This window comes from Euleptes europaea, chromosome 1, assembly GCF_029931775.1.
Source record: "Euleptes europaea isolate rEulEur1 chromosome 1, rEulEur1.hap1, whole genome shotgun sequence".
NCBI lineage: Eukaryota > Metazoa > Chordata > Lepidosauria > Squamata > Sphaerodactylidae > Euleptes > Euleptes europaea.
This window is the reverse complement of record NC_079312.1, coordinates 144,081,883-144,096,723: the sequence shown is the minus strand read 5'-3', so window position 1 is coordinate 144,096,723 and position 14,841 is coordinate 144,081,883. Positions and strand designations below refer to the sequence as shown.

Genomic DNA, 14,841 nt, shown 5'->3' with positions numbered 1-14,841 from the left:
AAGTGGGGTGCATTGCTACATTATCTGTGGGAAAGTATTTGATACAGTTTTAACTACTTTATTTTTAACCTTTCTCTGTTAGTCTGTTTTTCTTTCTGTAATACAATGTATGTGCCCCCACTCTAATATTAAAGATCTCTGAATCTGTATTTTGTAACCCTCGTTTATTTTCTTTGTCCACAACAGAGCACGCACTCTCTTCTCTCTCTGTAGCCATATACTCTTTTCTTGTTCTCTCCTTTTTTTGTTCTCTTATTGATTTTATCATCCCCACCCCGCTTTCATTTGCTGTTTCTTCTCCCACAGGCCATTCCGCAGCAACCCTTTCGTGGTTGCTCTCTTCTTTTCTCTAGTCCCTCATAAACCTCTCCTCTCCCCTCTCTTTATATGAGAAAATCATATGCCTTTGTAAGTCCCAAATGTACTGCAACTAGATTCCTTAAAATACTGTCAGTGCCCAGTGCATTGCAAGGGTCAGTCTAGTTAATTGTGGTAAAAGTTAAGCCAAGAGAACTGATTTCTATAAATGCTGATGTTAAACTAAAAGTTGGTGATGAGTTTACCAAATTTGCTAGCTGCTTTTCAATAATTATAAAGCAGTATGCAACAAGAGATTCCACAGTCATAAAACTAGGAATTCCAAGAATTCCTTGCCTGCATGGCTGCATTGGTGGTGGGGGCCAGCGCAGCTCTTTAGCTGCCTGGCACCAGCATGTTTGCCCCCCGGGACAGCCTAAATGCCCGTTCATTGTTGTGTCTTCGGTGCAGTCCCACATGGGACTGCACAGGCCAGCTGCGGGAATTTTTTTCCTGATGCTTCAAAGCTATTGGAGCACTCCCCACCCCTTTGCCTAGGCCAGGCTCTCCTCTTCCCACCCAGGCGGTCATGTGATGGGACAGGGCTAGCGTTCTTCCTTCAGTTCTCTTCTTGCCGCTGTGGGGAGAGGATGTGGACTTCAGAGCAGCTGAATGAGAGAAATGGCCTTACTTAAGAAATGTGGAGAATGTGGCACTAAGATGGCCCAAAGTGACGACCATCAGAGCTGTTTGTTTTGTCTGGGGTAAGTACATATTCCAGAGGCATGCTCCATTTGTAAGTCTTTTACCCCCAATGCCCATAATGAGAGGGCTTCCAAGCTGAAGGCCTCGTAGAAAAAGGCTATGAAAGTCATGGATAAACCCAATGATAAGCAGGATGCCAGCACGGCTTCAGTCCTGTCTTTGCCACTTCCCCCCGCAAAGGCTCAGGAGATCAAGGCAGAGGCAGAGAGGGTGGCCTCAGAGCCCCCCACTAAGAAGAGCAAGAAGATAACGAAATACTCATGTGAAGCCCCTAAGGCACCGAAAAACGCTAAGTCCAAGAAAAACGCTAAGTCCGACCTGACAAATGGAACCTGACACAGGAAAGTGCTACTGATTCTGACCGGTTCTGGTGGTCCCCTCAATGCCGATCACCAAGCTCATTATGATGCCGGAGAGGATCCCTGAGGCTAAGAACACAGATGGTGGTGAAAGACCTGGACCACCCATGATTGCTGGGTGTTAGGGGCAGATTCCCAGGACATCGTCAGCCTCACTCCCAACTATGGAGCTCACCTAGGGTGGACAGATTGCTTCCATTGCACCCTAGAACCACATCTCGATTTAGGATTCGACTGCCCTCACCATTGTCATCAGAGGGGTGAGGTGTTTGAGGTGCCCATCCCATACTTGGCACTCTCGGATGTGAGGGAGATTACAACACCAGGGGCTACAGAGAGCCCCAGAGAGATTGTGAGTGGGACTTAGAGCTGACTAAGGTAGGCTCTTCATCTGCACATCCCCCATGGACCTATTAGTCAGTCCAAAAAGGGAAGCATGGATCCAGAAAGAAACAGAGATCACCCTTGCATCTTCAGGGACTGCCTTTGGAAGAGGAGGTCATATCTGAGTTGGAATCAAGAGGTGACGTGGAACACTCCTTGGAACCAACAACGGAGGCAGGGGCAGGGTTTGGCGAGACCGGTGTCTTTTTCCTATTCGGAGGATATACGTCTCTATGCAGACCAACTAATCCAGATGGCAAGAGCCTTGAACTTGGACTATGCCTCGGATCCTATGGATATGGATCCGATTATGGATATTCTGGACAAACCGGACACAGGCCCCATAGCCCTCCCATTAGTCAGAGGCATAAAGAAGATAGCAGAAGGGGTTTGGTCAAGACATGTGTCAGCACAATTGACCATTAAGAAAATTGAGGGTCTCTACAAAGTAAAGGATCAGGAATATTATTTTTTGTCACATCACCCCAAGACCAGCTCAGTGGTCACAGAGGCTCTCCCATCCAAATATAGTGCCTCTTTCCATTCATCTCCAGTAGATAGGTAAGGGAACAAACTAGACTCCCTAGGGAGGAGAGTGTACTCATCAGGAGCGCTGGCACTGAGGGTGTCCAGTTTCACGGCCATGATGGGCAGGTACCAGGTGTTCTTGTGGGACCAGCTGGCCCACTATATTGAATACCTGCCTGAGGACAAAAGGGTTCTGATCAGAGGTCTACAGACAGAGGGTACACGTCTAGGGAGACAGCAGATAAGTGTTTCCAAGCATGTGGCAGAGTGTGCCAGCAGGGTCATGCCCTCAGGGGTTGTGCTACGCTGGCACACATGGCTTTGGATGTCATATCTCCTAGTTGATACTAAGACACGCATTGAAGACCTTCCATTCGAAGGCAATAATCTGTTCAGTGATCAGACTGACACCAGCCTGGATAGGATGAGAAAAGGGAACAGACTGGCAAATCAGTAGGACTCACAGTTCAGGCTCAGGGGTTGCACAGTCTACCCATATTTGGACGACTGGTTGATTGTGGCGTCTTCGCCCAGGAGATTAGAACAAGACGTGCAAGTAATCATCGCATTGCTGGGACACTTGGGTCTCATAATAAACAGGGAAAAATCAAAGTTACACCCTACACAATCTATTGAATTCATAGGTGCTGTGTTAGATGCTGAGAAGTATTGAGTCTTTCTACTGGCCCAGAGGGCCAGGGCTATTCAGAGCTTGGTTCAGCGATTCTCTAGATGTAGATTCCAGAAAGCAGTGTATATCCAAAAGCTTCTCGGCCTCATGGCTTCAGCCACAACAGTGGTGCCTCATGTGAGGTTCTGGATGAGGAAACTCCAGACCTGGTTCCTGAGGATGTTTAACTCCATCAGCGACCCCCAGTGGAGGATGCTCTCTATCCCCAGAACTGTTCTTAGATTGTTACGTTGGTGGTCATTGGATGCCAACTTGTTTAAAGGTTGCAGGCTAGGCACCTCTCCCCATGTTTTAATGTTTTACACAGATGTCTCACAGCATGGATGGGGAGCACACCTGGGATCCCAATTCAGGTTGGGGACCTGGGCAGGGGGTGAGACTACTATGCACATTAACCAGCTAGAGATATGATCGATTCTTTATGCACTTATGTCTCTTGCAGACATTGTGTTGGGAAGGAGAGTACTGGTGGCTACGGACAACATGACCACCAAGTACTACATGAACAAGCAAGGGGGCACAGGATCAGTGAGATTATGCACAGAGGGCATGAGGCTATGGTTTTGGACAATTACCTAAAGGTTACCATATCAGCCTTTCACATAGCAGGCGAGGACAATGTGTTGGTGGACGCCCTCAGCAGGGACCTCAAGGTGGAACACAAATGTTTTCTAAACAAACGTTACCTCCAACCAGTGCCCACTTTTGTTCCAGAACAGTGAAGGGGGAGGGGTCGCTTGGATATGCCTTCCAGATTTGCTGGGAAGGCCTCAGCTGTTATGCGTTCTCCCCTCTTCCCGTTACAGGGAGTGCTGGTGAATTTGAGGGAGGAAGGGTCACAGTGCATTTTGGTGGCACCTTTTTGGCCCAGAAGGACGTGGTTCAGCCTGTTGTGGGAACTAGCTCAAGGCAGGTACAGGCTGCTTCCACCAAAGGTGGATCTCCTAGGGATAGGAAAACTGAGGCATCCCAAGGTTCAGACCCTCCACCTTGCAGTGTGGTGGATCCATGCATAAAGCATTGTCCATAGGAGGTCCTAGAGGTAATGACAGCAGCTAGGAAGCTGTCCGCACGCCGTTCCTATGTAAGTAAAGGGGAACGGTTTGAACTGTGGACGGAGACTCAGGGATTGAATGCAGAGACGTGTCCTTTGCAGGACATTTTTAGATATTTGTTAGAGTTACAGTGGCAGGGCTTAGCCACTAACTCTATCAAGGTCCACTTGGCAGCAGTCAACTTTCCATCTCCCAGTGGGTCCACACAAAGTGTTTGCTGACCCACTTTCCAAGAAGTTTCTGACAGGATTATATAATCTATACCCATAGATAAAGTGACCGGTCCCTCAATGGAGCTTGTTGTTGGTGCTGACTCAATTAATGAGACAGCCATTTCAACCGTTGGCCACTTGCAACATTTCACTGCCGTCTTCTAAGACAGCCTTTTTAGTGGCAATCACCTCTGCAAGGAGAGTGGGAGAGTTAGCAGCCTTGAGGGCTGCTACACCATTCATAAAATTTCACACAGACCAAGTTGTACTGCAACCCAGTTTAGAATTTAGACTGAAAATAGTATCACAGTTTCACATATCACAGGACATAGTTGGCAGAACTATGTCACAGGACATGGTTCTGTCAACCTTTTTTCCAAACCCGCAGTCACAAGCTGATCAAACTCTACACACACTGGATGTCAGGAGGGCGTTTTTTATTTAGACAGAATGAAAACATTTAGAAAGGACATGAGCCTCTTCATCTGTTTCAAAGGACAGAAGAAGGGAAAGACTGTATCCGCGCCATCAATTTCTCGGCGGGTGACGACAGCAGTCATACGGGTATACGAAGCAGCGCAGTGGGACTGCCCATTAACTGTTCATGCTCGTTCTACAAGAGCACAGAGTTCTTCGACTGCATTCCCGGCCAGAGTCGACTTGATGGACATCTGCAGTGCTGTGATGTGGTCAACGCCATCAATGTTTGTACGAAACTATTGCATGGACGTTGGCTCCAGAAAGAAAGCAGCTACAGGGAGAGTGGTATTGCAGTCGATCTTCCAATGAGTAGCCCACACCCACCACCAAGGTTAGTGATCTGGCCATGCGGGACTGCACCAAAGACACGATGGTGAAAACAGTGTTGCATTTACCTACAACTGTTGTTCATCAAGTGTCTTCTGTGCAAGCACGCATCCCTCCCTCCATCCCTGCTGTGGGCTAGTATGTAAAGGAGTAAGGTATTCTTCACATGGCGGTGATAGGAGAACTGAGGGAGGAGCGTTACCCCCGCCCCATCACATGACCTCTTGGGCGGGAAAAGGAAAGCCTGGCCTAGGCAAAGGGGCGAAAAGCACTCCAGTAGCTCTGAAGCTTCAGGAAAAGCTTGTTAAAAAGTTCCCACAGCTGGCCTGCACAGTCCCATGCGTGCCTGCACAGAAGACACTCAATAAATAACAATCTCATAGAAATGCAACACTGTTTTATCCTGGGATAAATTGGCACTTATACCGGCGCAGGGTCATGCTGGCTCCTAAGGAGCTTCCCCCCCTTCAGGATTGCAGCCTGAGACTTTACATAATCATTTCTATAAAAAAAAAGATTATCCTCTGATATAACTATTCAATACCTTATTCAGAGTTTTCATGTAAGACCCTCCGACCATTAAAGAAAATTCTTAAAATGCTTTTGAAACTCCGTTAAATAAACTGTTCCAAATCATCTTAAAGTCATATTTCTTTTTCCTTCTCTGAATTAAGCTAATGTTATTTGTTAAACTTTCAAGTGCCACTATATTCCTTAATTTATTACGCCACCTATCTAAGGAAATCCCTTTAGCATTTTCCCAACATTGGGCAATAAGCATTATAGCTGCAACAAATAAAAAGTTAATAGGTGTTTTTTTGTTTACAGTGGGTGTTTTCATTGATAAATAAATTGAGCAAGACTAGTTCAATAGTAGGATTTATTGATCCGCGAGTTATTTTAGCAGTCTCTGATACTGATTGTATACAAGTTTTGACCCATCTCTAAATTTAAGCATGGAAAATCTTACTGATTTCAGTGGAAGAGTTTAGTATGTGAACTTTGACTGAATGATGCTCTGCTTTTAATGTAATTGTATTGTGATTGTATTGTGATTATTAATTGGGAGAGGGACTGGCCAAGGAAGAGCACAGTTTACATGCAGTGCGTTTGTTCCTATGTTTGTTCCTATGTTTGGTCACATTGTTAAATGTTGCTAATTCTTGTATTATATCATCAGAGAATTCATGTTCATCTTCAGTTTCGTGCAGCCCCACATTGGGACTGCGCCTGCGTGCAGGCCTGCCACCAGAAAAGACTTCTAGCTACTAGCCACAAGGGGGCGCTCTGTCCTGAAGCCAGAAGACTTTTTCCCGCCAACATCCCGTGCTCCGGGCAGGTGCCTCCCCTTTCCCTCAGTTCCTTTTTTGCCGCCGCCGAGATCGGACGTGTTTTTCTTCTGTTCTAGCCGTTTGTGTCTACTAACGTGGGTGTGTGGGTAGTCTGACTCACCCAAACTCCATTTGGTCTTTATGATCCTGCGGAATCTAGGGGCTGGCTCACAATGTCTCCAAAGCCCTTATTCAAGAAGTGTGCTGGACGCAGCACTAAGATGCCCCACGCGGACGAGCATGATTTGAGTTCTATGGGTGAGGCCTACAATGTTGTGGCCTGCAAGATCTGCCAGAAATTTACCAATAAGGGCAGAGGCGACAGAGAGGTGAAACTAAAAGCCAAGCTCTGGAAAAGAGCCCTCTCGGCCTCTCTCCCCCCAAAGTTGTCCCCGGCGAACTTACCTTCTGGGTCCATTCCAACCTCGGTTCCCTCTGTGGTTCCGACGGTTTCGCCTGGGGCTCTGCTGGGTCTTTCGGGTCCTCGTTCTTCCCAACTCACGCCTCCTCCATCTGGAACAGAGCAGGGTTTGGGGTAATCAAAGACCGCTTCATCTCTAAAACACCATTTGGACAAAAAGCACTTTGCTGAGGGTCCTTTGTCCAAAAAGCAGAAGCAAAAGCTAAGACACATCGAGCCCTCCGTTCTGAAGCTGGGAGCCTGTCAGTTCATAAGATGCCTTCCCGAGGTTCTGCCTCTCCACCCTCATTTTCTGAAGGTGAGCTAGAACCCCAACTGGCTCAGTTCAGCCCAGGACCCTTCGAGATTTCCCACCATGGCAACAGCCTCCAGAGCACCCGTTCTACCTCGCGCCAGAGCAGATCCAGGACTGGATCGATTTCTGCCAATGCGCCAACTCGACCTGGCAGGCAGACGTTTGGAGCAGCCGGCTCTGCAACCTACCTTGGTTCCGTTAACCTCCTTTGGTTCCGCACAGCCATTCCCGTCCACTTCAGCTGTTTGGTTCCGATCAGGAGGACTACGAACCGGATCACTCAGCTTACAGCTCAGGAAGTCGTTCCGAATTATTGCTGGACGACAAGGTATCAGACCTGGGTTTGAGCTCTCCCACAGAGGACTCCAAGCTCCATGTCGAGCAAATGCTCAGGATTGCTCAGGCTCTGGATTTAGAGGTGTCTACTTCTCATGACAAGCCTCAATACAAGATTCTAAGTTGGCTGTACCCTGACTCTCCATCCTTTGTGTCCTTTCCTCTACTGGAGGAACTTGCAGATCTAGCTCTTCCAATCTGGAAGAAACCAGCTTTGGCTACGGCCTCTTCCAAGAAATTAAGAGGGCCTATACCATATTAAGCAGGAGTCGGCTGACTTTCTATCTCTGCACCCCCCCTCCTTCCTCCGTAGTAACTACTGAGATGAAAGCTAAACAAAAGTTTGGTCAACGCTCCACCCCTTCGGATAGGGAAAATTGTTGTATTGACACCTTAGGGAGAAAGGTCTACATTTCATTCTCCCTGAACTATAGCATTGCAAATTATCAGGTTATTATGGCTGGCTATCAACTTCACCTGTGGGAGATTAATCCATTGTTGGACCCCTTTACTGAGGATTCCAGTTAGCAGATCCTGCAAATCCAGGCAGAGGCCCTCAAGGTCTCCAAACAGGAGATTGCGGCTGGCAAGCATGCAGCTGAGATATCTGCCAGGGGCATCGCTACTGCTGTTACTCTTAGGCGACACTCCTGGCTTCGCAATACCAGCTTGTCCATTGACATCTACTCCCAGGTGGAGGACCTGCCTCTGAAGGCTTCATGCTGTTCTCTACCAATACTACAGAGTTCTTGATTGTCCCGAGTCGCCTGCCCGTCCAGGCTCCTGGGATGTCCAGCCCACCCCAGCCCCCAGCAGCAGTCCCCAGTGGAGGAGAGAAGGGCTTTCAAGCCCCCACTCACCAGGGGAGAAGTCCTGCAAGGTGGCAAGCAGCAGCCAGCCAGAGCTGCCGCCCCGCACCCCAAAAGCCCACTCATCAGCTGGCGAGGGGGGAAAAAGAGCCCGGCGAACGGCACCCCGAGGGCTGGGCGCAGCAGTGGCAGCAGCGTTCCCTGGTCTCCAAGCCAGCCGGGGAGCCGGGAACCCAGAGGGACGCCGGCAGGCCTGCCCAGCAGCTGGCAGGGGAGAAAGGGAGTGTGGCGGAGGGGAGGGGCCCCAGGACGGTTACCGGGGAGGCAAGATGCCAGCCCCTGCAGCCGACGGAAAACAGTTGGGGAAACGGGGGAGGCAACAGGCGTGGGGAAGAAATGCCTGAAGGAGATAAGCCCCTGAGGAAAAGCTCAGGGTGGGCGGAAGAGCCCGGGGAGGGCAAGGACGGAGTCCCCACCCTCTGGGAGAACTCTCCAGGCAAGGAGAGGAAGAGGAACGGGGAGGAATATTTGTGGCCTCGGATTGAGGCGGAGGGGGCGAAGCCCAGGGGAGAAAGGGTATAAGAGGGCATAGGGTGGAGGCCGAGGAGGACGCCAGCTAGTTCTCTTCTGGCTACAAGCTCTGTAGCTCTGTACAAGCTCTTCTGAGTGGTCTGAGGCTGAGGAAATCCTCGTTGCCAAGATTCCAGGAGCTGCGATTCACACTCAAACCCAGGAGGGGCCTCTTGGGGAGGTGACCTCGCCAGGGAGGTCGCGACACTGATGAATATTAAAAAGGACAAGCAGACTGCTAAGTCCCTTGGGGTGTTTCCCTCCCAACAGCAACAACCCAGGTAGAGGTTCGGTCAAAGTCAGCATGGCTTCGCCACCCCCTTCTTCTGAGGTCACCACCAGTACCATCCCCATTATCCTCCTAGACAATCAGTCTATCAGCCTAGCTTTCAACAGCCTTTCAAGAAGACCAAGTCACCTAGCAGGCCCAGGTCCCAATCCACCCCTCATCCTCCTAAGGATAGTCAGCAGCAGGGCCCACGTTTCTGACTGGCCCTGCCTTCCCCCACTAAGCCTACTCCTTTCAAAGATAAGCTTTCCAGTTATATCTCTGAGTGGTCCAGTATCTGTTCAGATGTTTGGGTTCTTAACATTATCAGGTCCAGTTACAGTTTAGAGTTCCAAGAGTGTTCCCACCTGCTCCCCCGCCTGGTTGGCTACGGACAACCCCTTCCCAGAGCTCACTATTCAACTGCAGGAACTATTACAAAAGGGTTCAGTTCAGCAAGTACCCCAAGACACCCCTTTCTGGGGTTTCTTTTCTAGAGTTTTCGTGGCCACAGGCCCATCCACCCTCTACCACCCAGAGCAGACTCGCTGATTTGGGAGGGTCTCTACCATCGCGACATAGATCACCTGCACCTGACTGCGTGGCGAATCCATCCCCAGGTTTAGGCCTTTCTCAGCAGGTCAAGGATATCATCCTTCAAGCTAGAAAGCCGTCAACCCGTTATTCTTATAAAAATAAGTGGGATCAGTTTGAAAGGTGACTACAGCCCAGGTCCTTATTGCCTTTTTCCTGCCCACTCCCGGTGGTCCTAGGCTATTTATTGCAGCTGGCCCAGGAGGGCCTGGTGGTGTCCTCAGTCAAGGTCCACCTTACTGCAATTTCAGCATATCATGAGCCTGTAGATGGGTCCTCCTTACTTTCTAAAGCGTTAGTAAAGCGTTTCCTGAAGGGTCTAAATAATATCTACCCCCAAATCCCAAGTTGGTTCCACAGTGGTCCCTTTTTTTGGTACTGGCTCAGTTATTGAAGCCTCCATTTGAGCCTCTAGTTTCATGTGACCTAGCATCCCTGTCATACAAGGTTGCATTTTTAGTTACGTCCACTAGGAGATTAAGTGAGTTAGCTGCTCTCAGAGTTGATGCCCATATTTAAAGTTTTTCAACGAGAAGGTGGTGTCACATCCCAGCCTGAAGTTTCTGCCTAAGGTGGTCTCTAGCTTTCACCTAGCACAGAACATTGTCCTCCTTGTACTCTTCCCAGAGCCCAGTTCGGAGGGTGAGAGGTCACTTCACTTCCCTGATGTGCGTAGGGCCCTATTACATAGACAGGACAAGACAGTTTAGAAAGGATAAGAGATTATTTATTTGTTATGTGGGACCTAAAAAGGGTAAAGCAGCCTCTTCCCAGATGATCGCCGGATGGGTGGTGGCTGCGGTTCTGTTTTCTTACAAGGCTGCAGGTAAACCATGCCTATTGGAGGTCAAAGCGCATTCGTTATGTGCCAAGGATTCACAGGCTGCCTTTCACCGGAAGGTTCCATTAGCGGATATCTGCAGGGCAGCGACCTGGTCCAGCCGTGATACCTTCATACATCATTATGCCTTGGACCTGCAATCCAGAAAAGAAGCCGAGGTCGGTCATGCAGTTCTTCATTTGTTGTTCTAGTAAGATCGCCACCCACCTCCTATAAGGTACATGCATTCTATAATCCCAATGTGGGGCTGCCCAAAACCAAAGATGAAAACTCAGTTGCACTTACCTGTAACTGTTGTTCGTCAAGGTTTTCGTGCAGACACACATTCCCTCCCTCCTTCCCCACGTCTGGCTCCTTACCTTGTCTCTTTGGGTTGGCCCGGCGGTGGCGGTTAGGAACTAAGGGAAAGGGGAGATGCCTCCCCGGAGCATGGGACATTTGGGCGGGAAAAGCGTCTTCTGGCTCCGAGGGAGAGCGCCCCTTGTGGCTAGTAGCTAGAAGTCTTTTGCGGTGGCAGGCCTGCACTCATGCGCAGTCTTATTGTGTGTCTGCACAAAGACCTTGATGAATGACAGTTACAGGTAAGTGCAACTGAGTTTTCTGACTTAATTCTTTATTGAATTTTGTATGTTCAAGTTAAGACAGTGCAGATGTTTTTTTTAAAGTTTACAACACTGACTTCATTAGGCCTGTTTTGAGATGAATAGGTTGCTGATCACTGCCTTTGGGTGCAATTTACTGGGAATGTCATCTATTTATTCTTTATTGAAATGAATAGAAATTACACAAATTACTTTGAATAGAATAGTGGAAGTGCCCTTTGTGGTAACAGGATTCATGCAGGAAAAGTTCCTAAGGGTTTGTCTTTTTGGAGTATAGCATTATGCTTACATTCAAAGGAAAGCTAGAAAGTGTGATATGAAATAGAAGGAACAAAGAGAAAATGTAGGAAATTGGACAGTAGGAAAAACATTTTTTATTCACAGCATCTCCAACAGAGAAATTAATGTTTACTTGTTTAAAGCTAGGAAAACTTAGATGGCTATATTCTGCTGTATTGTGGCAAGTAATGGAATCTGATTTTCTTCCAGTATTGGGAGAGGGACTGGCCAAGGAAGATCACACTTTCCGTGCAGTGCTTTGCTGCATGCATCTTAAAGGGAAGCTGCAGATTGTATCTAATGCTCTTTCTAAATCCCTGATGGGTGAATCACTGGTAAGTGATAACCTTACTTTTTACAGCTAAAACAAGATGTCTGTAACAAGGTGTTTAGGTCAGCAGATATAAAAATTAGAAAGCCAAAATTCCATCAGAATTGTAATATATTTATTATACAACTGAAATAGCATTGTTCCATTAATATGTCAGTAAAACTTCTCTTTTTGTCATGTCACTTGGTCTCTGGTATATTTTGTTTGATAAGGAAGGGGCTGGTAATGATGTGTCTAGGTTTTACTTTAGGGCTTAATAGCTCATTCTGCCTACTCTGTGGTAAGGAAAAGACGTTGAGGTAAGGGAAGGTGCCTGGAAATTTGGGACTCAGTTCCTGTCATACTGAATATGTAATTAATGCCAGTCTGGCTGGGCCTCAGTTCTGAACAGCTGAGCACTAAGCTGTCTTTGTTTTTCAGTGTAGTCAACTAATTATATTTAAGGTTTCACTGAAGACATTTTAATGGTTAGGGGAAGCATTTTCTGAGAAACATATAGAACCTCCTGCAAAATAGTAAGCATATGTAGGGAAAGTGAGAAGTCATAAATTGTGCCTATATAAATTTCAGATATTGACTGTTTCTATCAGAACAATAACCTATGCTGAAAATTATGGCTATAACAAGAAACAACAGCACGTAGGGCTCTTTAAGAAATAGCAATTTACTGTGTAAAATATTTATACTGAACAAGCATATGTATAAGAAAAAATATCTATGAGAAAAATATCCAAGACTTTGTATTTACATCATACAATTTGACATCCAAAAGTTTGTATTCACTTCATACAGGAAACTTTAGACAGGTAAGACCATATATCAATAAACATAAATAGGTTAATTCACCATGTGCTTCCAAATAAATGAATAAATATGACAATTATACAGATTATTTTTCCACAGCAGCACCACAACAACACAAGACGACACCTCCAGATTGGTGATCGTTTCGCTTGATAACAGCTTCTTCAGTTGTATATCAGTGATTCAATATTAATATCAATTCTTCCATAATGTATCTAAGGGCATATAGTAAGCATATGTAGGGAAAGTGAGAAGTCATAAATTGTGCCTATATAAATTTCAGATATTGACTGTTTCTAGGCTGAAGAAAATTTTCTATAGAGTGTGATTTAAAGAAAGAAAGAAATTGTACTGTTTCATTTTTGAACCCATTTCTCCTAGTGTATTTGAACCCTGTCATAAACTGCCTTATAGTGCCACCAACCATGTGAGATCAGCCAAATGCTGTGTTAAAAAACACCACTAAGAATGGTACTAGTACTTCTCAACCTTATAACAACCCAATAGAAAAAGTTATTTCAGTTTATATTCAAAATACTAAAGGACTAATGAGCATTATGTGATGGTGATCTTCTTTTTTGCCAGAACGGAATGGTAACTAAAGACCTGACAAGGTTGAAAACACTTCTAATTGAAACAGAGGTAAAATATGCACAGTACTAGAAAAATATATATCCTGTATATGATGCTGAGTTTTATTAGCATGCTTTAACTGGCTTTTAAAAAACCTACAGTAAAGTGTGCAACAGAATAATGTGTTTATCTTGATCCTGTGCAGGATTACATGGATGTAATTGTTGCTGAATCCAGTAGAGTTTATATGGGCCAAGTACATGTCTTACAGTGCAATCCTTTGCAATAACTGCAGTCTGAGGCCATGGATTTCAATGGCATAACTCAGCACAGAAGTGCACTGTAAGCTATGTTTCCAAATTTGCAACTTCAAGGCTGGAATTCAAAGAAAGTCCATGTATCAGGAGAGTGGATGAATGGTGGGGAGAGACAATTTTCACCTCTATCTGCTGCTATTTACACTTCCCCAGGCTTCAGGATGGGTTTTCAGTGATAGGAAGTTGAATGTGGTAGGAAGGAGAACTTTGAAAAGCCCCACCGTACATGGGCCTCTTTAGATCCAGGTCCAAGTCTGAAATCGATTATACTGCCAGTTTAATGTAGAGAAGTATTTAAATCTAATGGCATCTGTTGCTTTGAGAAGGTTAATTGTTGTTCCATCAGAGACATTGAGGTAGCGTATATTTAATATCCTCTTTACATTTTTATGTAGTTAGTGTTTGGAATTATATTTGAAACTTGTTTAAAATCTTTTGTTGTTTGACTCATGTATGAAACAAATTCTTTGTAATTATAGGCAGCAGCTGGTAAAGCACCTTCCGTATACCATGTAGAAGATTTGGAAGAAGGTAAATAAAATAGGTTTTTAAAATGCTGAAGGAAAGGTTATGCTTGTCTACAAAGATATTGCTTAAGCCATGTTTTTCTCACAATTTTGAGTCAGAGAAACATAAAACAATCATTTTTAGCAATAATAAATCAGTTATATGGCCTGTTACTGTTGTTATGAAACAAGGATATAGTAAGAGTTACTTAGTGTTGTTATGAAACAAGGATATAGTAAGAATTACTTAGACCAAACCCTGTAACTTCCACTGTGATTTTCATTAATTTAAAAGGTAATATAATGAAATGTAATGGCCACCAAATGCAGTGTCTGTAAACAATATCTTAACTTAGATGCTTGAGCGGTGCTATGGTGCTTGAGAATAGGTGTACAATCTTTAATATCCATGCTAATCTGCTGAGCCTGGGTTTCTGAGTTATTGGCTGTCCCCATTTCTGGCACTAGTGTCCTGGGAAGAAAGATCACAGCAGGGAAAGTCCTGGTTGTAAAGTGGCTCCTAATTATACAGTGTAGCCACTCTTAATTTTAGCAACTTTATTTGCTAAGCAACCTTTCATAAAATTCTACTTGACAGAAGTGCATTTGAGCATCTGAGCATTTGCTTGTCTCAGCCTGGCAAGGAGGGTAGCTAATAGACTGTTTGTTTCCAACCCTGAAACTAGTTATCTGGTCTAATTTTGAATAGCACAGGTACATCAGGAATTGTAAAATACTGGCAACCAGAAAAATAATCTGCCCATTATAATTGTACTGCAGGATCTCAGGATGGCTGGAAATTTCGGCCCCCACCAAGGGGAGTTACAAGTAGTGAGGAGTACACGTTATGCAAAAGGTAAAGCAAT

At 45.8% G+C, this 14,841-nt stretch overlaps 1 protein-coding gene across 2 annotated transcripts in view; it reads left to right on the top strand.

The window, feature by feature from the left end:
- Positions 1–14,841, top strand: part of HELZ (helicase with zinc finger) — a 217,260-nt gene that overhangs the window by 42,494 nt on the left and 159,925 nt on the right. For both annotated transcript variants that reach the window (XM_056851923.1, XM_056851917.1), the window contains exons 4-7: positions 11,655–11,779; positions 13,165–13,221; positions 13,949–14,000; positions 14,756–14,831. In XM_056851923.1, the coding sequence (XP_056707901.1) occupies positions 11,655–11,779; positions 13,165–13,221; positions 13,949–14,000; positions 14,756–14,831 (310 nt within the window). The remainder of the gene's footprint in view (positions 1–11,654; positions 11,780–13,164; positions 13,222–13,948; positions 14,001–14,755; positions 14,832–14,841) is intronic.